Raw genomic sequence first — 27348 nt, 5'->3', positions numbered from 1 at the left:
TGGGGTAGAGCCATAACCTCCCCATCAGCCCTGCCCTGAGTGTGACAGTGGCAGCGCCCCAACCCCCTGATCGGCCCTGCTCTGTGAGTGATAGAGAGTGGGGCCCCAACCCCCTGATCCACCCTGCTCTGTGTGTGACGGGGGCGGGGCCCCAACTCCCCTATTGGCCCTATTCGCTGAGTGACGGGGGGAGCTCCTTCAACCCCCTGATCGGCCCTGCTCTGTGCATGACAGGGGGCAGCGCCCCAACCCCCTGATTGGCCCTGCTCTGTGCGTGACAGGGGGTGGCGCCGCACCCTCCCCATCGACCCTGCCTTGAGTGTGACAGGGGGCGGTGCCCCAACCCCCCAATCGGCCCTACCCTGAGCGTGACTGAGGGTGGCATCGCAACCTCCCGATCCACCCTGCTCTGTGCATGACAGGCGGTGACGCCCCAACTCCCCAATCGGCCCTGCTCTGAGCCTGACCAGGGGCTGCACCTAGGGATTGGGCCTGCCCTCTGCCACCCGGGAGCAGGCCTAAGCCAGTGGGTCATTATCTCCCAAGGGGGTCCCAGACTGTGAGAGGGCACAGGCTGGGCTGAGGAATGCCCCCCTACCCCCCAAGTGCACAAATTTTTGTGCACCGGGCCTCTAGTCTATATATATAAAAGGCTAAGCAACTCTCCAACTGACTGTCCATCCGACTGGCTGATAGGTATGACGTGTACTGACCACCAGGGAGCAGATACTCAATGCAAGAGCTGCCGAGCGACAGCAACTTTGCAGAGTGGCCTCTCGCATTCTGGGACCCCTCGGGGGATGTCGAAGAGCCAGGTTCAGCCTGATCCCCTCAGGCCAGGCCAGGTGGGATCCCACTCACTCCACAGATGCCCTTGGAGCTGTGCGCTGCCCCAAATGTGGCCGGCTTGGGAGGGACTACAGGAGGTTGGCTCCCGGGCATGTCCAGGCCTTCTTGCCCAGTCCCACTCTGCCTGCCATCTTCTAATTAATTCGCTTTCAATGTGCACAAATCCGTGCACCAGGCCACTAGTGGTTCTCATAACATTAGTGTACTAGAGCTAACACATAACCTAATGTTTTGCCTTTCACCTGCCCCTCATCACAACCTACCACAAGCAAGTGTCAGTAATTATGCTAGGGGTTATCACCAGTCCCACTTACCTCAAGCAGTCATGAATGGTCCAGTTCCAGAATTTCAGCTGGAGAATGTGCTTCCTAGGGCTATCCTATGGCCAACTGTCAGACTTGGGCTCCCACCAAAGCAGAGCCCAAGACAAGATGCATGTGCAATTTAAACGGGAAGTCATCTCAGGCAGCAAGAGCAAGTTTATTTATTTGGGAGGTGGTCTCAGGGAGCAAGACTGAGGCTATGAAGAGAGTGACACAAAGAAGGAAGAAGTACCCCTGACTGAGGGTCATTTCCAAGGTCCCTGCTGTGGACAGCAGAGACTGGATTATGCAAGAGCATATAGAATGCCTCTCAGGGTTGCCTGGTGAAGAGGCAGTGGGGGGTTACCCACTGGCTCCTTTCTCCTACTTTCGAGTTGTCCTCTGCCCTCTGAGCTCCACATGTGCTCAGACATAGTGAGCCTCCCCGTCCCATTGTTCATGATATTAGAGGATTCCAAGGAAGAGGCTACACTGTCAGCTCACATTAAGCAGAAACCTACAGGGAACTATCCAGTCCAGCCAGGGCTGAAATCAGAAAAGGGCCGAGGAAGAAATGAGTCAGAACATTGGTTCTGTTTGCTCTGATCTCCTTCATAGAATTGTTGTGAGGACAGATACAGACTCCAGGCATGTAAGGCTCTGACTGCACTCCCATGTCTGTAACGAGCACTCATAAATGTTATCAATTGGTATGTTCATGTACTAATGAACCTCCCCTAGCAGCTTAATGAGTCATAGTTCATTAATAATCTTCACTAATAACCTGTGATAGAAGATATGCTCATTTCACAGATGAGGAGACTGAGTCCCTGAAGGGTGCAACAGCTTGCACACAGTCAAACAACTAGGAACCAGAGGAGCAGGTCTGTCTACAGTGCTTTTCTTCCTGCACCAGGCTTCTCTGCTGGGAGAAGAGAGAGCCCTCTCTCTTGGGGGATGGGGAGTTGGGTGAGTAGTTACTGGTGGGTATAGGGGTGGGGGGAACACATCTCTCCACCTCACACATCTTCTATTTGTTAATCTGTGACCTTCACCAGGGCTTTCCATTTTCAAGGGCCTGGCCTAGATCATCATATTGGTAGGCAGCCTCCCTGGGGTCCTTCTAGTAGGAATAGCTCTTTATCACCACTTCCAGAACCATTACAGGTGGCCCAAGGCACAGTCCCAGTAGCCACCACTAACAAGGCCCTGAGGGGTAAAGGACCACACACCTGAAAACCCATTAGAAAAGTGGGTTTGGAGAAAGCTTCTCCCTCTTGCCTCTCTTCTGGGGCCTCCTCCTCATCCCAGGGCTGATGCAAGTCTGGGAATGAGCTTGTCTCTGGTCAAAGGCCCTGCTTGGGGCTGGCCTCTGGGAAAGAGAATCCCTCTTAGGAAACCTGTATCTAGTCTTAATTACACCTCTAGTTGGCTGGGTGACTTTAAGGACATGGACAAGTCTTGTAGGCCTCAGCAACCCACCATTAAGTGGAATTTATATCACCTGCCCCAACTCCCTGCCATAGGCCAGGGCAGAGATAAGGCCTTTTGAAAGCAAATCTAACTACCAGAAGGTGTAAGACATTGTTGCTATATTTATGAATGGCTTGAGTTGTTTACAAAACAGCTTGTATCTCTCCCCAGCTGTCCCCTCTTTCCTGGGAGGGCTCATTTCTGAGGTCTCCCCAGAGGATAACACCCAGTGAAAATAGACCTTGGATAGAGAAGCTGTCAGCTTGCTTTTCCTCATTTTCTTTTATATACTGGTAGCTCCTCATTTTCTGAGTAGATAACTGAGTCTGCACAGCTCATAGCTTCTTCCCTGAAGGAAACCCACTGGCTTCTATGCTCATGTCAGGGTGAGTATTCTCAGGGATCCTTCCTTTGCTCCTCTGCTGCCATCAGCTCAAACCCAACTCTACATAGTGCAACTGATGGGAAGCCTTTTCAGGGAAAGATCTGGGAAGATAGCATGGAGGTCCTGGTTCCTCTCTGGCCCCTTTGCCCATGGCCCCCCTTTCCTGGATGAAGCCACCTGCTCCCTGTTACTCTGAGGGGAGAGTGTGCAGGGACTCCCTGAGTCTAGTTCACTGCCCAGGATGACTTCATCAGGCAGCCTGGAGCCTTCACTCCAGTCGCAGGCGTTGTTGAGCCTTTTCATCACTGGGAGGAACTGGTAGAGGTAGAGAGCTGTCTTAGCTCAGTGAGGAGAACCTGGGGCTCATTACAAGGCTGAAAGAGTGGTCATACAGGAGGGCTCCTCATATTGGGCATCATGGTGACCTTGTCAGACCCTCTAGATCAGTGACTCTCAACCTCTGGGTCGCGACCCCTTTGGGTGTGGAAGGACCCTTTCACAGGGGTTGCCTAAATACATCCTGCATATCAGATATTTGCATTGATTCATAACAGTAAGAAAATTACAGTTATGAAGTAGCAACAGAAATAATTTTATGGTTGGGGATCACCACAACATGAGCAACTATATTAAAGGGTCATGGCATTAGGAAGGTTGAGAACCACTGCAGATGTCTCTAGATGATTGCAGGTCATCTCACAATCCCACTGATTTCAGGTAAGTTGTACCTCTGGCCACCTGAGGGTTGGCAGCAGCTGTTTTGTTGTTCTTTTATCCCTGACTATAACTTACTGGTCTGGAAGATTTCACCCTCCTAAGGGCCTTATTCTTTTGGGTGATTAACATGAAAATAAACTTATCAGTGTGAATTGCTACATTTCCTACCTGTTCCATCAAAACTAAGGAAAGCAGTAGTTAGTCCCTGCAGCAACCTTTCAACCTGCACTTGCCTCTCCCCTCCCCTCCATCAGACTAATGCTTAAAAGTCTTTTGAATTTTCAATATGTCACAAAGTCTTCCATGACAACTCCAGCTCATTTTAGAGCCCTCCTTCTCAGAAAATCCTATAAGCACTTGAACTATCATTTATGTATTTAAGAAATATTGAGTACTACTATGTGTGAAGTATGATGGAAAGTACTGCTATTGGAAAACTGAGTCAGTCTACAGAGAATTAGGGGAGATAAGCTTTTTAGAGAAGTGACTTAGCTAGAAGGTAAAGAGCAATAAGTTCATGATATAATATATAGTGTAGCTGAGACAGCGAGATGGAGTGACAGAGACAGGGAGAGGGAGAGGGAGAGGGAGGGGGGGGGGAGAGAGAGAGAGAGGAAAGACAGAGGGAGAGAGAGAGAGAAAGATCCTTTTGTGATGGAGACTTCTTTAAAAAAAAGAATTCATTCAGCAGCCAGTATTTGAGTCAAATCTTCATATACTTGGCCATATGGAGTTGGAGGGAAGCCATTGCAGGTAGAGAAAACACATGAGTAAAGAGGTAACAAATCACAGGGTTGTTAACGTAAAAAAACCATTGAAACCTGTAAAGAATTTTTGTGAGTTTATTTGAGCCAAACTGTCGACATATGCCGGGAAGCAGAACCTCAATGAATTGAGATAGTGCTCCGGAGAATGGCAGGGTTACATTCGTATGTATACATGAAATTCATTGGTGACAGATTTAAGGAGGTGGGATTAAGCGAAGCGGGGGGAAACCTCTGTGATAGGATAAAAAGTAAAATGATGGACACATACTTAGGTGGGTGCAGGATCAATCAACATGATAATGAAGGAATTTGTAGTATCTGCCCTGGCGCCCAGAACATTTGGTTATGCCCCAGGGGCTCCAGAAAAAGGGAAGTTACAAGTTACCCAGACACTTCAAAGGAATGTTATCTTAGAGGCAAAAAGGCAAATGGGCTCAGTGAGGATCAAAGTTGATCTTGTCAGTGAAGATACCGGCCTAGGACATAACTGCCCACCATAACTGCTTTTAGTCAAAGTTTAATTTCAGACCATCCTTTGTGGTTATTTTAGGTCTCTGAGTCTGCTAGGCTGCCATGCAGGCCTTCCCTGAGCTTGTCAGGTCAGCGTGTGGTCCCTTTCGTCCACAGGGTCATAATCTAATGCTTATGTTAAAATGGACCCAAAAGGGAAAATGGAGAGTAGTTAATGAAATTATTCTTTAATATATGTAATGAGCTGTTATCCATCTATTGATTTGTCAATTTGCAAAGCATTTATCAATTATCAGTTTCATACATGATGATTACCACCAAGGATGTCCTCCCATCTCCATCTCACCAAGTATGTGCGATTAGAATTTTAAGATTATGTTAGAGTTCACCGCATCCAACTTTTTATCCATGTGAGCTCAGGCCCTCATCACCCTTTCCCTTTTGTTAGAGTCACCAGACTCCATCCTCTGATGCCAGTGTGTTCTCTGCAAGGAAATAACATCATTCTCTGTGAAGCTCCAACTCTGCTTATGCCATGGGCAGTAAAGGCACATAAATATATTTTGACCAGGAGTTTATTATAAGAGCTGAAGAACTTAGCTCCATCTGGCTCAACGTCTGTGCTTGCTTCATGTGGGGACCTCTCCTTAGAGCTATAGGTCAATGGACCAAGCCCGAGGGAAGGACAAGTGGAGCATAGTGGCTTTGCAACGCAGAAACCTAACTGCTCCTAGCAGCAACCACCCATGGGTCATGTTGCAATTTTTATTTCAGAGGCAGGTGGCAGATACCATAAAGAGAACAAATCATTAAATTAAGCTGTTATTCAAAGTCTAGAGTATGGTCTCAATTAACAACAAAAACACTGGCTATTTATTGACTACAGCATTTTGAATTTATATTTCAGAGTATGTCCCTCACCTTGGGGAAATGTACTTGGCTACAGTGTCTGATATCCACACTCATGTGGTTCATCTCCCTGATTCTTGCCATATCTTTGCTTCATCTTCACTATTTATAAAAGCCTGGAAACCCTAGATTATATTATAAAATGCCCCATAGTGTTGCTAGTAATATCGTTAGTTTTTATTTTGAAATATTCTTATTGCTTTGGGCTAATCCTCCAGAGTAAAATGGGGAAATTCCATCTTAATCTTAGTACATCAAAGAGATAGCCTGCTTTTTTCTTAATGTATTTTTCCAAGTATTCTGGCCCTTTCAGTAAAGACAGTATAGGAGGGACAGGTGATGGGGATTTGGGGCATCTCAGCTGAGACCAGGATAGAGGCTTGGAGGTGGTGGTAGGTCCGTGAGTGAGGTAGTAGGGGCAGGGAAACCATCAGCGGGAGCACTGGGAACTTGTCAGGGAGTTGTGAACATAGGTGGTCTGTTACCTAAGACCAGAGAAGAACCAAGCAACTCTTAGAGAGATGGAGTTACACTTTATTATTATTACGTGTGGGCTGAGAGAAAACTGTATTTCAAATTCTGGGCCCCAACATGGAGGAAGTTTCCCTATTCATATCTTTTTACCTTTTTTGTTTCCCAAGTATGGGGTTTTCTGGTCCCCTTTGCAAGTTCTTAAAGAGCCTATGTGTTGGGGCTTTGAGAACTCAACCAAAGGCCTGGCCTGGCCTGGCGCCAGCACTGATAACTTCATTTGGGGAAGGTTTTTGGCCTCTTTGGAATGGGAGTAATCTTATTTTCCTTATTATTTAAGCAAGCAATCATTTACAGGAGCCATGATAGCAGGGTTAAAATTTCAAACAGCAGTTTTTATATAAGATGGATGCTTCATTCCCCACTAGTTTTATGTACATGAGTCAAATCATTGACTCTTGGCACTTGTTAACATTATTAACCTACTCAGCTTTGAGGTTTCCTTTACTAAGTCCTATAAAGAGAATTAATAATAGGCCGCATGTGAAAGTTTATCTTTAGAGAATCCTTCTGCCTGTGCTGCCTTAAGCCACGTTGGGATCCCGTTGACCTTGACTGCCATGGGGGTGGTCCTTTCCAGGTTGGAGTCAGTCCTTGGGTGGGAAATTTCTTTACCCAAACAGAGTCACCAGGTTGGAAGGGATGGACCAGATCAGAAGTTGGCACAGGCAGAGTGTCTCAAATGTGCTTCTGGATTACTTTCTTGGTAGACTGTAAAGCCTGTAAGAACTTGAGTAAAGATTGGTTATGGATTTCAGGTCTTCTAGATTGGGTATATAGTACTTATCTCTTAGAAGCTCTGCAAGTTAAGTATGGTTTTGTGTAAGCCCGTGAGGTGGGTAGGTCAGGGTCTGGAAGAGTCACTAGAATCTGTAGAGGCCCCACTGGTTTTAGGGCAGTTCCAGGGCTGCTTTGTCTGCTTCTACTGCCCAAAGGCAGGAGGTGCAATGTGCCGGAAGCCAATTCCAGCATGTCATAATTTCAAGAGATTCATCAAAAGGTTGATGGAACTTGGGGACTCAACAAGGGCTGAGTCAAATATGTTGTCACCTGTTGGGAATGGCTAAAGGCATTTCCCCAAACCTGAAAAGGATGGATTGCTTGCTGCCAGACAGCTCAGGGCACCTTAATCTACATGTTATTGCCTCCTACTGGCCAAACACCTGAACAGCCGTAGGCTAATTCTCCCCATTCTGACAATGGACTCTGTATAGGAAACCCTGACCCTTTGAAGTGTATATCTCTGCCTCACTTCAAGACAAATTGTGTTAATAAAGAGCATGGGTTCCAGAGATGAGGAGATCTTAGTTTCCTTTAAACTAGGATCCTCTGACCCCCAAATGCCTTTCAAAATTATATTTTGTCTCTGGACTCCTTAAGTTATGCACAGCTCCTTTTCCAGATTGCTGAACTCTTCTTAATGCTGGAACAAGAACCCCGGCAACAATGGGGTCAAGTCTTTTGGATAAGTAGGCTACCAGACTTTTTTTTAGGGGCCGAGACTTTGGGTGAGTACCCCTTTGGCTATGCCCCTTGTCCCACATATGTAGAGGTGGAAAGACTTAGTTACATTTGGTAGTGCTGGTTGGCCCATCGTCCTTACTCTGCTCATGTCTGTCTTACTACCTAATAATTACTTCAAGGATCCTGGCTCTGAATCTGTTAGGGAAAATGGACGTCAGTGGGTCCTCTGGCTACTTCCATGCTTAAGAGGGACAGAGTTTTCTTTCAGAGCCAAGAGATCCGTGCTGTCTGTCATGGGGACGATGAGGCCTGGGCACAGAAGGAGGTGGGCTTGTGTCCTGGTGGAGACAAACTGTAACACATGGTCCGGTGGAAGGGAAAAAAATATTATAGTTCTAACAACTTCTATTGAAATAGAATTTTTCTCCTTAAAATTACCCTTATGTTTATTAAAAGAGCTAAATTAAGACTAATTTATCTATTGTATTCAACTTGGCCTGATTGTTTGCAACAAGAATGGTAACTGACTACATTTGCCAGAATTTCATGATTGAGACTTAATGTGCCCCACAGGGCCAGGAAGCCAAGCCCTCCAGCTGCAGTCAGGCCTGCCTGCAGTAGCTACTGAGTTAGGTGAATCCCTCACCTGCAGGGACTCCATCTGGGCCCACGCCCTAGGCTTCAAGGCCCATCTCAGCAGCCCTCCTGCTCACAGTGGCCTAGAGTGTGTGGTGGTTCTGCAGGGACACGGAGCTGCCCTTATTGCTCCGCTTCTACTCTGACCAACCACCAGCGATGGCAGGGTATGGGCCTGACGCTCCAGTGCCATGCATTTTCAGGGCTACCAAGCAGGATACCAGGTTTTCCCCATGGCATTTTGATTGTCTTCAAGTCTTCAGAGTTCAGACAGGGCTCTTTAAAACATGATACTCCAGTCAAAGTTTTTCGGTTAATGAAACCACTATTGGAAACCGGTCTTATTGAATTTATGCAAAGAAATGTATTGCCATGATTTATTTATTATGTATTACCAAATTTCAGAGGAATTATATAAGGAGAAAAATATACAGACCTGCTTTTAAATCTTCTGATTTTCCTTGTCAGTCTTTTTTATGGATTCTTCAGAGTACTATTTTTCTAAATGTATTATAACAAAACAGTAACTGTCTTTAAATGGCAAGAAGAAATTTAAAATGTGTCTACACTTAAATAGATAGTCACAGCTGTCCCTGTAGTAGGGCTCCCTCTCCTTGACTTGTCCTTAAACTAAATATGGTTTCTGGGAGGGGTGACACATCCTCTCAGAATGACTAAGGGAGCTTTATTTCTTTACAGGGTCTCACATGTCACAGGATCTCACGGGGTCTGTAATTCCTGTTACAGAGGGTTAGTATTCACCACTTCACAACTTCCCTCTGTTCCAAACAGGCCTCTCCCAGTTTCCTAAGTTGAGGTTTGTGCCACCCCTGACATGGGCATGGTCACACAGGCCTGCAAGGCAGTATACAGGCTGCCAACTGTCTCTCAATAGAGACCAAAACCTGATGGGTATTTTTCCTTGCCCATTTGGGTACCTGCCCTTTTGGCAACTGTATTTAAATATGCAAGAGAATTAAAGGTTAAAATAATATATTTAATATATTTACATAATGACGTATAACATTGGCACTGCAGCCGCTTCTGGCAGCTAAACCTTCTGCTATTAAACATGACATGTGGTAGGGCTATACAAAAATCTCAGGGAGGTGACTAAAGTCTATTTTTGACCTTCCCACAGAAATCAAAACTGTCCTTGTATCTCTGGAGTCATGTCCATGAAGACACAGGCATCACCTAAGTCTATTATACAGTTTTCTGCAGGCCAGTGTCAGGGCTGTGTATGGTGGCCAGTTTTTCTTTCTAGCCACAAATGCAGTCTGTCCAATTTCTCAAAAATGCATTCTGGCATGGGAGAAAGTTGTTTGCTGTATATAGGTAGCTTAACCTTTATACAACTGGGCTTGGATTTATGCCCAGCAAACTATAGTGTATAAGTTCAATATACAACCTCTGGTCCTCCTATCCCAACGGGGTCTCGGCTAGTCCCTCAGTCAGACTCCTTCTCTCTGGCAGAGTCTGAAAGTTCTGAGCTGTTCTTAGGTCTTTTGTTTAGGGAGTATGTCTTCCCTTCGCCCTATCCAGTTAACCCTGTTTATCAGTTATAGGGCCTTGCCATCCTTGTCTTTCTCCACTGCTTGGCTCCTAGTGGTGAGCCAAACACAGCTGGGGCTGCAGGGAGAGACAGTTTGCACATAGCAAAGTGCTCCTGCAGTGGTGGCTTAGGGTTCAGGCCCCACTATGCCGCCTGTCCTCTTTTCTGGCAGAGACTGCAGCCTTCTCTGCAGGCTCCTTTGCCAGAATGGGGCATCTAGCCCTCTCTCCTTCCTACCTGTCCCCTTTCAGCACACTTACAAATGGGAAACTTTATCAGCTTCATCCTCAGCCACTTTCACAGATTCCAGGGCCCATTGCTTGTCCCCTTTCCTATTGTGAGCCAGAGGAAGACAATTCCTACAGAGGGAGAAATAGAAATAGCAGGAGTTTCAGCGAAAACTACAGACTACTACTGTAGCATCCTCCCTCCCGGAGGCTGGGGTCTGACCTGTGGAGAAAAATGACTCTTAGAAGGCCTAGAAAAGAAGGCAGAGGATGACAAGGGTTTGCAGGGAAATTTCTTGTGGACTGAAAGCCTGGAAGCCTCCTGAAAGAAAAGATCTTTAATCCAGTTACAGATGCTGTCAGGATCAGGAGTGAGGGAGGAAGGGAAAGACCAGGTTATGTACTCTATGAGGATCCTAATAAATAACTGAAAATGGCAAGCCAAACAAGACATACAAGATATATAACCAGGGTAGACGGGGGTTCGTGAATAGATGATTATGATAACATTAATTTGATTTCTTTTTGACATTTCTCTTTTCCTTTTTTTTAAAATTAAATCTTTATTGTTCAGATTATTACATTTGTTCCTCTTTTTTTCCCCCCCATAGCTCCCCTCAACCCAGTTCCCACCCCACCCTCTGCCCTTACCCCCCAACTGTCCTCATCCATAGGTGCACAATTTTTGTCCAGTCTCTTCCCGCATCTCCCACACCCCTTTCCCCGCCCCCCCCCCAAGAATAGTGAGTCCATTCCATTTCTATGTCTCTGAATCTATTATAATCACCAGTTCATTCTGTTCATCAGATTATTTATTCACTTGATTCTTAGATTCACTTGTTGATAGATGCATATTTGTTGTTCATAATTAGTATCTTTACCTTTTTCTTCTTCTTCCTCTTCTTAAAGGATACCTTACAGCATTTCATATAATACTGGTTTGGTGGTGATGAACTCCTTTAGCTTTTCCTTATCTGTGAAGCTCTTTATTTGACCTTCAATTCTGAATGATAGGTTTGCTGGATAAAGTAATCTTGGTTGTAGGTTCTTGGCATTCATCACTTTGAATATTTCTGGCCTGCAAAGTTTCTGTTGAGAAATCAGCTGATAGTCGTATTGGTATTCCCTTGTAGGTAACCGAGTTTCTTTCTCTTGCTGCTTTTAAGATTCTCTCTTTGTCTTTTGCTCTTGGCATTTTAATTATGATGTGTCTTGGTGTGGTCCTCTTTGGATTCCTTTTGTTTGGGGTTCTCTGTGCTTCCTGGACTTGTAAGTCTATTTCTTTCACCAGGTAGGGGAAGTTTTCTGTCATTATTTCTTCAAATAGGTTTTCAATATCTTGCTCTCTCTCATCTTCTGGCACCCCTATAATTCTGATGTTGGTATGCTTAAAGCTGTCCCAGAGGCTCCTTACACTATCTTCATATTTTCGGATTCTTTTTTCATTTTGCTTTTCTGGTTGGGTGTTTTTTGCTTCTTCGCATTTCAAAACTTTGCCTTGATTCTTGCGTTCCTCTGATCTGCTATTGGGAGTCTATATAATATTCGTTATTTCAGTCCATGTTTGCTTAATTTCTAGTTGGTTCTTTATCATAGCATCGAGGGTCTCATTAGATTTCTTGTAGATCTCAATAACTTTATCGGCGGCTTCTAGACAGTTCTTGAGAGACTTTAAAAGTGTGGTTCTGAACTCTATATCCTCCATTGACAGTTTTGTCCTGTTTCTTTGTCTCCGCATTTTTTATGCTTTCTTGGTGCACCCCCTAGTGGTCTTTGTGCGCAGTCTTGTTGTAGTTAAGCCTTGATTGTTGTAGTTAATACTAGGGGGATTTGACCTCCAGGCCAACTGGCTGTGAGAGTCAGCTGTATCTGCAGTGGGAAAACTTATGTCTCTAGGGTGGTGCTAATCTAGCCTTTGCCTGAGGCTATCTGGCAAATGGCTCTGTGCAGGTCTTGGGCGGGGCGGGGCGGGGCGGGGCGGGTCACACTGGATCAACAGAGTGGGTGGAGGGAGCCGTTATGGCTGCTCTCAGTCCTGTCCCAGAGGCTCTGCCTCTCAGAGTCCCAGCAACCGCTGCAAACCTCTGAGAGAAAGCTGCCCTCGCGTTCCGACCGATGCCAGACAGTCCGGCTTTTCCCGTTTGAGTCTGAGTCCCTAGAGACTGGCCGAGAACTGGAGCTCAGAATCTGAGACTCCCTCCCGATTGAAAAAGACAACCGCGCCCTCAGCTACCAGCCCGCTCCATGCGTACCTCCGCACCTTTGCATTTTCCACACTGCGCCTTCTCTGAGTCTCGTATGCTGTTCTCTTTCCTTCTAGTTGAAGAATTTCCCCTCAGCCAGTCTTCCTGTGGTTCTGGGCGATGTCCGTTCCGTCTTTTAGTTGTATTTTTGAAGTGGTTGTTCAAGGCAGCTAACTCCAGTGTTTACCTATGCCGCCATCTTGGTTTTGAGAAGAAAAATCTTTCTCCTCTTTTCCTTTTTATCATATATACAAACTTTACAAATTTTATACTTTCAAATTAGTCTTTAAACCTTTTTTCTATGTCCTTTACAAATGCATAACCATGCCCTGGACTTTCTGTGATAAAACTAAGAACAGGTAAATTAAAACTTGTTTTTGTAAAGACTGCTAGATTTTTTCCTTATGTAATTTCAAGGATATTATATCGGTCTAATTTAGTATTGGAAGGGTTAAAGAGAACTATATGTGGCAGAGAAAGATTTACTGCACATGCAGAAAACTTGTGACCTTGAGTCTAGTGCAGTTCAGATAAGACACCTGGTAGGCTGCGGACCAGACTCCTACACCAGCAGAGCAGTCTGCAGCCAGTAGAAAATCAACAAAAACCTATCTCTCCCTACTTCATAATTAACAGCCAACACCCCATCCCCACTTTCTGCATTAACCATTTACTCTGTCCTGAAACAAGGCAAATGGTCTGAGTTGTAACAGTTTCTTTCCCTCACAGATTTTTCCTCTTTACTCTAAGCCCAGAGGATCTTAAATTCTCCTCCTTTACTAACTACTCTTGATCTCTCCAACCATCCCCCTGTCCCACAGCCCAGGGCTCCTCTACCTCAGCAGGCTGAGAGCCTACCATCCTACCCAGCAAATCCCACCACCACCACCCCACACCCACACTCGCTCTGGAGCAGTTCGTCACAGCCTTAAGCCTTACTATACACAATTAGGCTTCCCCCTAAAGTGGGGTTTGCCCTATCTTTAAACAAATTAAACAACAGAAAGAGATAACAAATACTCTTGTGTGTACAGCCAGACGGCACGATGTAGCTTTCGCTTTACACAATCTCTCACACTTACATTTATATACCAGACAATCTGAGTTTTTGACTTCTACCAGATATTTACTCAGAGTTTAAACAGTCCACCTCATTCCTGATTAATTGATTGAAGAAGCTGTATGGCTTCCGGGGAGGTGATCAAGCTCCCCCTACCACTCACTTGGAGTGGGCCTGACTGACTGGGGCCCCTACCTTATTGATTCTGTCAAAAGGTCCAGAGGTGTCTGTCCACTCTCTCCAGATGCCAGCCGGGTCCTGGGCTGAGGTCTGGGAGCTCCCAGAGTCCCCCAGTTCAATTCTGCGAAATCAGCAGAGCCGCGCCTCCTGGAGGCCTATCCAGCAGCCCTGGTCCCCAAGCCCAGTCCACTCACCAGAGGCCAAAAAGGTCAAGTGTGGTAGATTTCCCAGTGTTTCAGAGAACCATTAATGTTACAGAAGACTGGAGAAGAATCAAGCAACACTTAGGGAGATGGGGTTAGACCAGCCGTGGGCAAACTATGGCCCACGGGTCGGATCCGGCCCATTTGAAATGAATAAAACTAAAAAAAAATAAGACCGTACCCTTTTATGTAATGATATTTACTTTGAATTTATATTAGTTCACACAAACACTCCATCCATGCTTTTGTTCTGGCCCTCCGGTCCAGTTTAAGAACCTATTGTGGCCCTCGAGTCAAAAAGTTTGCCCACCCCTGGGTTAGACTTTATTATTATTATTTTTATTATTATTATGCGCAGGCTGAGAGAAAACTGTATTTCAACTTCTGGGCCCCGACATGGAGGAAGTTTCCCTATTTATATCTTTTTACCTTCTTTGTCTCCCAAATATAGGATTTTCCGGTCCCCTTTGCAAGTTCTTAAAGAGCCCTATGAGCTGGGGCTTTGAGACCTCAAAAAAAGGCCTGGCCTGGCACAAGCACTGATAACTTTCTTTGGGGAAGGTTTATGGCCTCTTTGGAATGGGAGTACTCATCTTTTTCTTCTTATTTAAGCAAGCAAGCATTTACAGGAGCCACGATAGAAGGATTAAAATTTCAAACAGTAGTTTTTGTACAAGATAGATGCTTCAGTTCAAAACATTTATGTGGAGTAAATACATTAGGTGGACTGATGCTTCCGTGCCTGGGACATTTCCTCACAGGGACTCATGGATCCAGAAGCTGCGACCAATGGGACTGCTGTTACTGAGTTCATTCTGCTGGGCCTCGTTGAAACAGAGATGCTGCAGTCTCTGGTCTTTGTACTTTTCCTCTTTGCTTATCTGCTCACAGTTGGGGGCAACCTCAGCATCCTGGCTGCCATCTTGGTGGAGCCTAAACTCCACACCCCCATGTACTTCTTCCTGGGGAACCTATCAGTTCTAGATGCTGGATGTATCACTGTCACTGTCCCTGCAATGTTGGGTCGTCTCCTGTCCCACAAGCGTACAATTTCCTATGATGCCTGCCTCTCCCAACTATTTTTCTTCTACCTTCTGCTTGGTGTGGACTGCTTCCTGTTGACAGCCATGGCCTATGACCGATTTCTTGCCATTTGCCGGCCCCTCACCTACAGCGCCCGCATGAGCCATTCAGTCCAGTGGATATTGGTGGCTGTGTCCTGGGCCGGTGCCCTCACCAATGCACTGATCCACACTATTGCCCTAACTACACTCAACTTCTGTGGTCCCAATGAGGTCAATCACTTCTACTGTGACCTGCCACAGCTCTTCCCACTCTCTTGCTCCAGCACCCAACTCAATGAGCTGCTGCTCTTTGCTGCTGGTGTCATAATGGCAGGTACACCCTTGACTCTTATTGTCACCTCCTATATCCACATAGCAGCTGCAATCCTACGAATCCGCTCAGTGGAGGGCAGGAAGAAAGCCTTTTTCACATGTAGCTCCCATCTCACTGTGGTTGGCCTCTTGTATGGAACTGGTATTTTCAACTACATGCGTCTGGGTACAGAGGAGGCTTCAGACAAAGATAAAGGGGTTGGGATTTTCAACACAGTTATCAACCCCATGCTGAACCCACTTATCTACAGCCTCAGGAACCCTGTTGTGCAGGGTGCCCTCTGGCGGGTAATAACAGGAAAGCATTACTGACTTAATTAGGGTTCCACTGTCACTTCCTCCTATTCTCTTTTTGGACTCAAGGAGAAATCCTCTGGGGCCAGTAACTAGGACAAATGAGTCAGAACTGTTCCTATCTCTCTGAGTGTAAAGATTTTTTTTTTGGCAGGGATAATAGTTATTGCTTCGCAAAGAACCCTTGCCCAGTTATAGTTTATAAATATGTACATTAATGCTGTCAGTTCCCTTGACAAATTACAACTTCAGTCACTGAGAGCTCCCTTTTCCGGGTAGAAGTGAAACCTTGGAAGCCCTGAATGCCTACAGGTTCAAGTCCCATAGGAAATGACTCTTTGGTTATAGCCTGGGTTTCCCAAATATTCCTGCAAATTCTCCCACCAGAGGGTCATCTGATTCCCTGGAGTTCAGGTATAGTTGGTCTGGTAATAAAACATATGCCTAGAGATCAGGATTATTTTACTTATTTCATCAGGCTTCTACAAGTCTAAAAATGCAGCTCATGTCTTTTTATCACACAAAGATGCCCTGGAATATAGAGGGGAGAAATGGGAGAAGAATGGTCATGTGTTCTCTAGTAACTCTGGAGAACATGATTCCTGTGTGTAAATTAAAAAAAAATCCTTATCCTAGGATATGTTTAATGATTTTAGAGAGAGGGAAATAGAGAAATATTGATGTGAGAGAGAAACATTGATTGTTTGCCTCCCACAGATGCCCCCACTGGGGGGTCAAAGACGCAGCCTAGATATGTTCCCCTATTGGGAATTGAACACACAATCCTGAAGAATGTCAGAAGACACATTCTTCTTCTGTGTCCTCAGAGGTAGGCCCACTGACCTCAGTCCAACTGAAGATCTTGAAGTGACCCCACAATCCAGCTCTTACCCTTTGAAGCATAGGCTAGGAACACTTTTGCCCACACAGGGACTTGGAGGAAGACAGGGTCCCACAGGTAGTTCTGCCAAACTTGGTCTGACTGTGGTTCTTGCAGAAGCCCTATAACCAATATTGAATTTCAAAGAGACATCTCAGCAGTTTATTGGGACCAGCTCCAGGCATCCCTGCCAGAAGATTAAACCCTTAAATCCTGAAAACTGCTCCCATTTCAATGAACTCTTCCTGTTCAGCCTTACATTCTATCTACTCCTTCATTCCTCATGATCTTTTCCCATGTTGCTCCTGTATAAACTGTAGGAACTTCCAGTTTATGCCATGATATAGTAGCCAGTGTATTAGTTTCTTATTACTCCTTTACCAAATTACCATAAAGTTGGGGACTTAAGCCAATAGGAATTTATTTGCTTATGGTCTGGAGGCCAATCCAAAATGAGACCTAAAGGGCCACCTTCAAGGTGTCAGCAGGGAAAGTTCTTCCTGGAGGCTCCAGGGGAGAATCCATCCTTTGTCTTGTGGCCACATCACTGCAATCTCTGCTTCCTTCATCACATTGCCTTCTGCTCTTCTGTAATAAAATAATTCTGCTTGTCTATTATACGGACTCTTGCTTTTTGGGCTCTCTTGGATAAAATCGGAGAAGCTCCCTAGCTGAAGACCCCTAACAATCTACAGTCTTTTTCACCATATCAAAAGTTGATTTTAGGAATTAGGGCCTGGATATCTTTGGGGGTCATTATTCAGCATGCCACTGCCAGCTATGGGAATTCTTTTCAGGAGATAATTATTTTCTCTTGGATTATAGGTGGGATTTTCTTATGCCTAGACCTAACCCTAATTTTTCTGGAGGCACTGAGGCGAAATGGGAGAGCTTTTTGAGGAGGATGAGAATCACCTCCTTTGCATGGTCTTTGCAAAAAAAATTAATAAATTAAAAAAAAATGGACTCCCTCTAGCTAGGGAGCAAGGATGCTTTTACCAGTCAAGTTCAGGAACATTTGATTTTGGGGATTCCAAATGCTCATGCTCACCTTCTCAAATTTCCCCATCCAGGACTCAAGATCTCACCCCTTCCCTCTAAGGGCTCTGGACTTAGCATAGGAGATGCAACTAAGCTACACATTCATCATCCCTTATAGCTCTACCACCCTTACAATTAGGTCCAAGGTTGGATTTTGTGCACTGTCTGCCTTGTGGCTGCTGAAGATTAATGTCTCATTAAGTGTTGCTATGGAAGTGTCCTGGTTTTCACAACACACCTTGTTAGCTGGCTGACCTAGGTTCATCATTCTATTTTTTCAAGACTTGTAAGAAAAAACCACCCTTTATTTTCAAAACTCCACTATTCTTATAATTACCATACTATCTAATAAAAGAGAAACATGCAAATTGACCATAACCCCGACACCCTCCCATTGGCTAATCAGCAGGTTATGCAGATTAACTGTCAACCAAGATGGCGGCTGGCAGCCATGCAGCTGAAGCGAATAGGAGGCTTGCTTGCTCCAGTGACAGAGGAAGCCAACGTTCCCCACCTGCCACTGCCAGCCTCTGAGCTGCATTCTAAGCAACTATGTTGCAATTATCAAAGTGAAACAAGCTCCAGAGACCTGCTTTCAGCCAGCTTCGGCCTCATTGCTTAGAGCTGCAGTGATGGCAACAGAGTTTCAATTATAGAAGCCAAACAGACCCAGAAACCTGCTTTCAGCCCTCAGAGCTGGAGCCGGTTCTCAGCTCCAGTGACAGCTATAGAAGGTAAATAAATCCCAGAATAAAAAAAAAGAAAAAAAGGAGAGGCTGGGAGCTTAAGTTGCCTTCCAGCATGAAAACGGCTCTCAGGCCCTCACCCAGACTGGCCAGGCACCCCAGTGGGGACCCCCACCCTGAAGGGGGTGTGACCAGCTGCAAACAGCCATCAGCCCATCATCCAGGCTGGCCAGGCACCCAAGCAGGACCCCCACCCTGATCCAGGACACTTTCAGGGCAAACCAGCCAGGCCCCACCCATGCACCAGGCCTCTATCCTATACTACAGGCACGGTGGGATAGCGCGAGCTGCCATCTGGGCCCCATGTGCAGCCCTGGGCAGTGGGGCATAAGCCCCGCCCCCAGCCAGGACCCCTGTGTGTCACCTGAGCCCCCAGCCTGGACCCTCGTGCCGCTTAAGCCCCACACTGCTAAGCCCCAACCCCAGCCGGGACCCTATGACTATTGGAGAGCAGGAAAGCACCGCTGGGCCCTGGGTCACTGTGGTGATCCAGCCATCAGTAAGTAGAAAAGTGCAGCCTGTAGGCAGACCCCATCTGTGCCTGATCCAGGAGCAGGAAAGCAAGCCCAGCCTGCGGGCAGCCCCAAACTTCCCCTGCTCCCTGGTCACCATGGTGATCCGGGAGCAGGAAAGCGAGCCCGGCCTGCGGGCAGCCCCCAGCTGGGCCTGCTCCCTGGTCACCATGGCGATCCGGGAGCAGGAAAGCCCGGCTTGCAAGCAGTGTTGTGCCCAGAGCTCGGGGTCCCCAATAATCCACCACCAGGGAGCCTCCTCCGATGCAAAAGCAACGAGTCTTTATTGATCAATTCTAGAATTGGCTCCCAGCCTCTATCCGGCACAGCGGTGAGGCGAGAGAGCGTGTCCCAGGAGAACAGAGGTTATATAGGGCTAGCTATTTGGGGTGGGCTTTAGGGGTGGCGTGAGTTACAGAGATTGGTCAGGGTTTTACAGCATAAGGGTCAGGAAGTGACCATCACATTCTGAAGGTTGGAGCCATCCTAGGACAATACCAGCATTCTTGTGGTCACTCTCGGGGGGGGGGGGGGCGGCTTGGGCTGAGGGCCCAGCCTTGCAAGACAAGATAGAGGAGAGGGCAGGAAGAGCATGTCCCTGCTTCGTCCTTGAAGAGGGAGGAGGGTGCATTTCTGCTTAGTTCTGCTTAGTTCTTTCAAGTTCCGTTCTGTCCCTTCAGCAGCACCCCCATCCTGGCCATAGCTCAAGGAAGAGTACAACATGCAGTGGAGGCCAGGAGCCTGAGAGATCAACACAGAGGGGCTCCTGCTCCCAGCCTCCATGGTGTGGCTGGGGGAAGGCCCCCAGCAGACACACACACACACACACACACACACACAGTGCCTGCTCTGAGCCTCCAATGTGGCTGGGGGAAGACCCCCAGTGGGGACACAGGACTCCTGCTCCAAGCCACTGCTGCCAGACTGTGGCCATCAGTAGGACATCCACTGACGGCTCCCAGACTGTGAGAGGGGCAGGTTGGGCTGAGGGAACCCCACCCCCCAGGGCACGAATTTCGTGCACCGGGCCTCTAGTCTCTCTATATAAAAGCCTAAGCGACCAAATGAACAGTCGACTGGTCACTATGACATGCACTGACCATCACTGGGCAGATGCTCAACTAGGAGCTGCCTCCTGGTGGTCAGTGTGCTCCCACAGTCAACCTCCTGTGGCAGGCCAACCTCCTGAGGTCCCTCCCCCTGGGTGGCCCTGATTGGCCCAGATAGGACTGGGCGAGGCAGCCCTGATTGTCCCCAATCGCAGGCCAAGCCGAGGGACCCCACCCAGGCATGAATTTGTGCACCGGGCCTCTAGTCTATATATATATATAAAAGGCTAAGTGACTCTATGACTGACTGTCCATAGGTATGACGTGAACTGACCACCAGGAGGCAGACACTCAACACAGGAGCTGCTGACTGACAGCAACTTTGCAGAGTGCCCTCCAACACTCTGAGACTCCTCAAAAATGTTGGAGAGCCAGTTTGACCTAATACCAGCAGGCCAGGCCAAGGGACCTCACTAACTCGACAGATGCCCTTTACTGCATGCTGCCCCAAATGTGGCCTGCTGGGGAGGGACTGCAGGAGGTTGGCTCCAGGGCGTGTCAAGCCCTTCTTGCCCAGTCCCACCCTGCCTGACATCTTCTAATTAATTCCCTTTCAATGTGCACAAATCCATGCACTGGCCACTAGTGGTTCTCATAACATTAGTGTACTAGAGCTAACACATAAACTAGTGTTTCGCCTTTCACCTGCACCTCATCACAACCTAACACAAGCAAGTGTCAGTAATTATGCTAGAGGTTATCACCAGCCCCACTTACCACAAGCAGTCATGAATGGCCCAGTTCCAGAATTTCAGCTTGAGAATGTGCTTCCTAGGGCTATCCTATGGCCAACTGTCAGACTTGGACTCCCACCAAAGCAGAGCCCAAGACAAGATGCATGTGCAATTTAAACGGGAAGTCATCTCAGGCAGCAAGAGCAAGTTTATTTATTTGGGGAAGTGGTCTCAGGGAGCAAGACTGAGGCTATGAAGAGAGTGACACAAAGAAGGAAGAAGTAGCCCTGACAGGGTCAATTCCAAGGTCCCTGCTGTGGACAGCAGAGACTGGATTGTGCGAGAGCATACAGAATGCCTCTCAGGGTTGCCTGGTGAAGAGGCAGTGGGGGGTTATCCACTGGCTCCTGTCTCCTACTTTCGAGTTGTCCTCTGCCCTCTGAGCTCCACTTGTGCTCAGACATAGTGAGCCTCCCCGTCCCATTGTTCATGATATTAGAGGATTCCAAGGAAGAGGCTACACTGTCAGCTCACATTAAGCAGAAACCTACAGGGAAGAGTCCAGTCCAGCCAGGGCTGAAATCAGAAAAGGGCCGAGGAAGAAATGAGTCAGAACATTGGTTCTGTCTGCTCTGATCTCCTTCATAGAAGTGTTGTGAGGACAGGTATGTAAGGTTCTGACTACACTCCAATGTCTGTAACAAGAACTCATAAATGTCATGTACTCTTGAACCTCTACTAGCGGCTTAATAAGTCTTAGTTCATTAATAATCTTCACTAATAACCTGTGATAGAAGATATGCTGATTTCACAAATGAGGAGACTGAGTCCCTGAAGGGTGCAACAGCTTGCGCACAGCCAAACAACTAGTAACCAGAGGAGCAGGTCTGTCTACAGTGCTTTTCTTCCTGCACCAGGCTTCTCTGCTGGGAGAAGAGAGAGCACTCTCTCTTGGGGGATGGGGAGTTGGGTGAGTAGTTACTGGTGGGTATAGGGGTGGGGGGAACACATCACTCCACCTCACACATCTTCTGTTTGTTAATCTGTGACCTTCACCAGGGCTTTCCATTTTCAGGGGCCTGGCCGAGATCATCATATTGGTAGGCAGCCTCCCTGGGGTCCTTCTAGTAGGAATAGCTCTTTATCACCACTTCCAGAACCATTACAGGTGGCCCTAGGCAGAGTCCCAGTAGCCCCTACTAACAAGGCCCTGAGGGGGAAAGGACCACACTCCTGAAAACTCATTAGAAAAGTGGGTTTGGAGAAAGCTTCTCCCTCTTGCCTCTCTTCTGGGGCCTCCTCCTCATCCCAGGGCTGATGCAAGTCTGGGAATGAGCTTGTTTCTGTTCAAAGGTCCTGCTTGGGGCTGTCCTCTGGGAAAGAAAGCCCATCCCTAGGAAACCTGTATATAGTCTTAATTACACCTCCAGTTTGCTGTGTGACTTTAAGGATATGGACAAGTCCTACAGGCCTCAGCAACCCACCATTAAGGGGAACTTATATCACCTTCCCCAACTCCCTGCCATAGGCCAGGGCAGAGATAAGGCCTTTTGAAAGCAGATCTAACTACCAGAAAGGAGTTAAGACTTTTTGCTATATTTATGAAGGGCTTGAGTTGCTTACAAAAACAACTTGTATCTCTCCCAGCTGTCCCCTCTTTCCTGGGAGGGCTCATTTCTGAGGTCTCCCCAGAGGATAACACCCAGTGAAAATAGACCTTGGATAGAGAAGCTGTCAGCTTGCTTTTCCTCATTTTCTTTTATATACTGGTAGCTCCTCATTTTCTGAGTAGATAACTGAGTCTGCACAGCTCATAGCTTCTTCCCTGAAGGAAACCCACTGGCCTCTATGCTCATGTCAGGGTGAGTGTTCTCAGGGATCCTTCCTTTGCTCCTCTGCTGCCATCAGCTCAAACCCAACTCTACATAGTGCAACTGATGGGAAGCCTTTTCAGGGAAAGATCTGGAAATATAGCACGGAGGTCCTGGTTCCTCTCTGGCCCCTTTGCCCATGGCCCCCCTTTCCTGGATTAAGTCACCTGCTCCCTGTTACTCTGAGGGGAGAGTGTGAAGGGACTCCCTGAGTCTAGTTCACTGCCCAGGATGACTTCATCAGGCAGCCTGGAGCCTTCACTCCAGTCTCAGGCGTTGTTGAGCCTTCTCATCACTGGGAGGAACTGGTGGAGTTCCAGAGTAGGGAGCTGTCTTAGCTCAGTGAGGAGAACCTGGGGCTCATTACAAGGCCCCAAGATTGGTCATACAGGAGGGCTTCTCATGTTGGGCATCATGGTGACCCTGTCAGATCCTGTAGATATGACTGCATGATTGCAGGTCATCTCAGAATCCCACTGATTTCAGGTAAGTTGTATCTCTGGCCACCTGAGGGTTGGCAGCAGCTGTTTTGTTGTTCTTTTATCCCTGACTATAACTTACTTGTCTGGAAGGTTTCACCCTCCTAAGGGCCTTATTCTTTTGGGTGATTTACATGAAAATAAACTTATCAGTGTGTGAATTGCTGCATTTCCTACCTGTTTCATCAGGTAGGAAAGCAGTAGTTAGTCCCTCCAGCAACATTACACCTTGCACTTGCCCCTCCCTCCCCCTCCTTCAGACTAATGCATAAAAGTCTCCTGCAAATTCAATGTCACAAAGTCTTCCCTGACAACTCCAGCTCATTTTAGAGCCCTCCTTCTTGAAAATCCTATAAGCACTTGAACCATCCTTTGTTTATTTAAGGAATATTGAGTACCTACCCTGTGTGAAGTATTATGGTAAGTACTGCTATTGGAAAACTGAATCAGTCTACAGAGAAGTCGGGGAGATATGCTTTTTAGAGAAGTGACTTAGCTAGAAGGCAAAGAGCAGTAAGTTCCGTGAAATAATGGATAGTGGTAGATGAGACAGCGAGATGGACAGAAAAAGTGTGTGTGAGAGAGAGAGAGAGAGAGAGAGGGAGAGAGAGAGATCCTTTTGAGTTGGAGACTTTTTTTTTTAAAAAAAGAATTCATTCAGCAGCCAGTATTTGAGTCAAATCTTCATATACTTGGCCATGTGGAGTTGGAGGGAAGCCATTGCAAGTAGAGAAAACAGCATGAGTAAAGAGGTAATAAATCACGGAGTCATACTCTAATTCTTGTGTTAAAATGGACCCAAAAGGGAAAATGAGATTAATTATTCTTTAATATAATATATGTAGCGAGCTGTTATCCATCTATTGATTTGTCAAATTGTTACGCATGTATTATCAGTTTTATCAATGATGTTTACCCCCAAGGATGACCTCCCATCCCCATCTCACCAAGTATGTGCGCTTAGAATTTTAAGATTATGTTAGAGTTCACTGCATCCAACTTTTTATCCATGTGAGCTCAGGCCCTCATCACCCTTTCCCTTTTGTTAGAGTCACCAGACTCCATCCTCTGATGCCAGTGTGTTCTCTGCAAGGAAATAACATCATTCGCTGTGAAGCTCCAACTCTGCTTTTGCCATGGGCAGTAAAGGCACATAAATATATTTTGACCAGGAATTTATTATAAGAGCTGAAGAACTTAGCTCCATCTGGCTCAATGTCTGTGCTTGCTGCTTGCTTCATGTGGGGACCTCTCCTTAGAGCTATAGGTCAATGGTCCATGCCCGAGGGAAGGACAAGTGGACAATAGGAGCTTTGCAATGCAGAAAACTAACTGCTCCTAGCAGCAACCACCCATGGGTCATGTTGCAATTTTTATTTCAGAGGCAGGTGGCAGATACCAGAAAGAGAACAAATCATTAAATTAAGCTATTATTCAAAGTCTAGAGTATGGTCTTAATTAACAACAAAACACTGGCAATTTATTGACTACAGAATTTTGAAATTATATTTCAGGTATGTCCCTCACCTTGGGGAAATGTAATTGGCGAGTGTCTGATGTCCACAATCATGGGTTCATCTCCTTGATTCTTCCCTTATCTTTGTTTCATCTTCACTATTTATAAAAGCCTGGTAAACCTAGATTATTTTATAAAATGCCCCATAGTTTTACTAGAAATATCATTAGTTTTTATTTTGAAATATGCTTATTGGTTTGGGCTAATCCCCCAGAGTAAAATGGGGAAATTCCATCTTAATCTTAGTACATCAAAGAGAAAGGCTGCTTTTTTCTTAATGTATTTTTCCATGTATTCTGGCCCTTTCAATAAAGAGAGTATGGGAGGGACAGGTGATGCAGGTTTGGGGCATCTCAGCTGAGAGCAGGATAGAGGCTTGGAGGTGGTGGGGAGTCAGTGAGTGAGGTAGTAGGGGCAGGGAAACCATCAACTGGAGCACTGGGAACTTGTCAGGGAGTTGTGAACATAGGTGTTCTGTTACCAAAGACCAGAGAAGAACCTAGCAACGCTTAGAGAGATGGAGTTACACTTTATTATTATTATTATTGTGTGCGGGCCGAGAGAAAACGGTATTTCAAATTCTGGGCCCCAACATGGAGGAAGTTTCCCTATTTATATCTTTTTACCTTCTTTGTCTCCCAAGTATGGGGTTTTCTGGTCCCCTTTGCAAGTTCTTAAAGAGCCTATGTGTTGGGGCTTTGAGAACTCAGCCAAAGGCCTGGCCTGGCCTGGCGCCAGCACTGATAACTTCATCCAGGGAAGGTTTATGGCCTCTCTGGAGTGGGAGTAATCTTATTTTCCTTATTATTTAAGCAAGCAATCATTTACAGGAGCCATGATAGCAGGGTTAAAATTTCAAACAGCAGCTTTTTATATAAGATGGATGCTTCATTACCCACTAGTTTTATGTACATGAGTCAAATCATTGACTCTTGGCAGTTGTTAACATTGTTAGCCTACTCAGCTTTGAGGTTTCCTTTACTAAGTCCTATAAAGAGAATTAAAAATATGGCGCATGTGAAAGTTTTATTTTATTATTATTATTTTTTTTTTACAGAGAGGAAGGGAGAGGGATAGAGAGTTAGAAACATTGATGAGAGAGAAACATCGATCAGCTGCTTCCTGCACACCCCCTACTGGGGATGTGCCCGCAACCAAGGTACATGTCCTTGATGAGAATCAAACCTGGGACCATTCAGTCTGCAGGCCAATGCTCTATCCACTGAGCACACCGGTCAGGGCTGAAAGTTTTATCTTTAGAGAATCCTTCTGCCTGTGCTGCCTTAAGCCACGTTGGGATCCCGTTGACCTTGACTGCCATGGGGGTGGCCCTTTCCAGGTTGGAGTTAGTCCTTGGGTGGGAAATTTCTTTACCCAAACAGAGTCACCAGGTTGGAAAGGATGGACCAGATCAGAAGTTGGTACAGGCAGAGTGTCTCAAACGTGCTTCTGGATTGCTTTCTGGGTAGACTGTAAAGCCTGTAAGAACTTGAGTAAAGACTGGTTATGGATTTCAGCTTTTCTAGATTGGGTATATAGTACTTATCTTTTAGAAGCTCTGCAAGTTAAGTATGGTTTCGTGTAAGCCCGTGAGGTGGGTAGGTCAGGGTCTGGAAGAGTCACTAGAATCTAGAGGCCCCACTGGCTTTAGGGCAGTTCCAGGGCTGCTTTGTCTGCTTCTACTGCCCAAAGGTAGGAGGCGCAATGTGCCGGAAGCCAATTCCAGCATGTCATAATTTCAAGAGTTTCATCAAAAGGTTGATGGAACTTGGGGACTCAACAAGGGCTGAGTCAAATATGTTGTCACCTGTTGGGAATGGCTAAAGGCATTTCCCCAAACCTGAAAAGGATGGATTGCTTGCTGCCAGACAGCTCAGGGCACCTTAATCTACATGTTACTGCCTCCTACTGGCCAAACACCTGAACAGCCGTAGGCTAATTCTCCCCATTCTGACAATGGACTCTGTATAGGAAACCCTGACCCTTTGAAGTGTATATCTCTGCCTCACTTCAGGACAAATTGTGTTAATAAAAAGCATGGTGTCCTGAGACCAAGGCGATCTTAGTTTCCTTTAAACTAGGATCCTCTGACCCCCAAATTCCTTTCAAAATTATATTTTGTCTGTAGACTCCTTAAGTTATGCATAGCCCCTTTTCCAGATTGCTGAACTCTTCTTAATGCTGGAACAAGAACCCCGGCAACAATGGGGTCAAGTCTTTTGGATAAGTAGGCTACCAGCCTTTTTTTTAGGGGCCAAGACTTTGGGTGAGTACCCCTTTGGCTATGCCCCTTGTCCCACATATGTAGAGGTGGAAAGACTTAGTTACTTTTGGTAGTGCTGGTTGGCCCATCGTCCTTGCTCTGCTCATGTCTCTCTTAATGCCTAATAATTACTTCAAGGATCCTGGCTCTGAATTCTGTTAGGGAAAATGGACGTCAGTGGGTCCTCTGGCTACTTCCATGCTGAAGAGGGAGAGTTTTCTTTCAGAGCCAAGAGATCCGTGCTGTCTGTCATGGGGATGATGAGGCCTGGGCACAGAAGGAGGTGGGCTTGTGTCCTGGTGGAGACAAACTGTAACACATGGTCCGGTGGAAGGGAAAAAAATATTGTAGTTCTAACAACTTCTATTGAAATAGAATTTTTCTCCTTAAAATTACCCTTATGTTTATTAAAAGAGCTAAATTAAGACTAATTTATCTATTGTATTCAACTTGGCCTGATTGTTTGCAACAAGAATGGTAACTGACTACCTTTGCCAGAATTTCATGATTGAGACTTAATGTGCCCCACAGGGCCAGGAAGCCAAGCCCTCCAGCTGCAGTCAGGCCTGCCTGCAGTAGCTACTGAGTTAGGTG

General features: G+C 46.3%; 1 protein-coding gene and 1 pseudogene across 2 annotated transcripts in view; one reads left to right on the top strand and one right to left on the bottom strand.

Annotated features, from left to right (window-relative positions):
- Positions 1-27348, bottom strand: part of LOC308531825 (phosphofurin acidic cluster sorting protein 2-like) — a 185539-nt pseudogene that overhangs the window by 54292 nt on the left and 103899 nt on the right. The gene's annotated exons all lie outside the window — the stretch shown is intronic.
- On the top strand, positions 14722-15681 carry LOC308532564 (olfactory receptor 3A2-like; the record flags this gene model as incomplete). The annotated part of the gene is made up of 1 exon (XM_081110090.1): positions 14722-15681. Exon 1 carries the CDS (start codon positions 14740-14742, stop codon positions 15679-15681), a length of 942 nt encoding a protein of 313 aa, XP_080966216.1. The 5' UTR covers positions 14722-14739.

The sequence above is a fragment of the Myotis nattereri genome, assembly GCF_964212035.1.
Source record: "Myotis nattereri genome assembly, chromosome: 16".
In the NCBI taxonomy this organism is placed as follows: domain Eukaryota; kingdom Metazoa; phylum Chordata; class Mammalia; order Chiroptera; family Vespertilionidae; genus Myotis; species Myotis nattereri.
The sequence above is the reverse complement of the archived record's forward strand: the minus strand, read 5'-3'. Positions and strand labels throughout refer to the sequence as shown.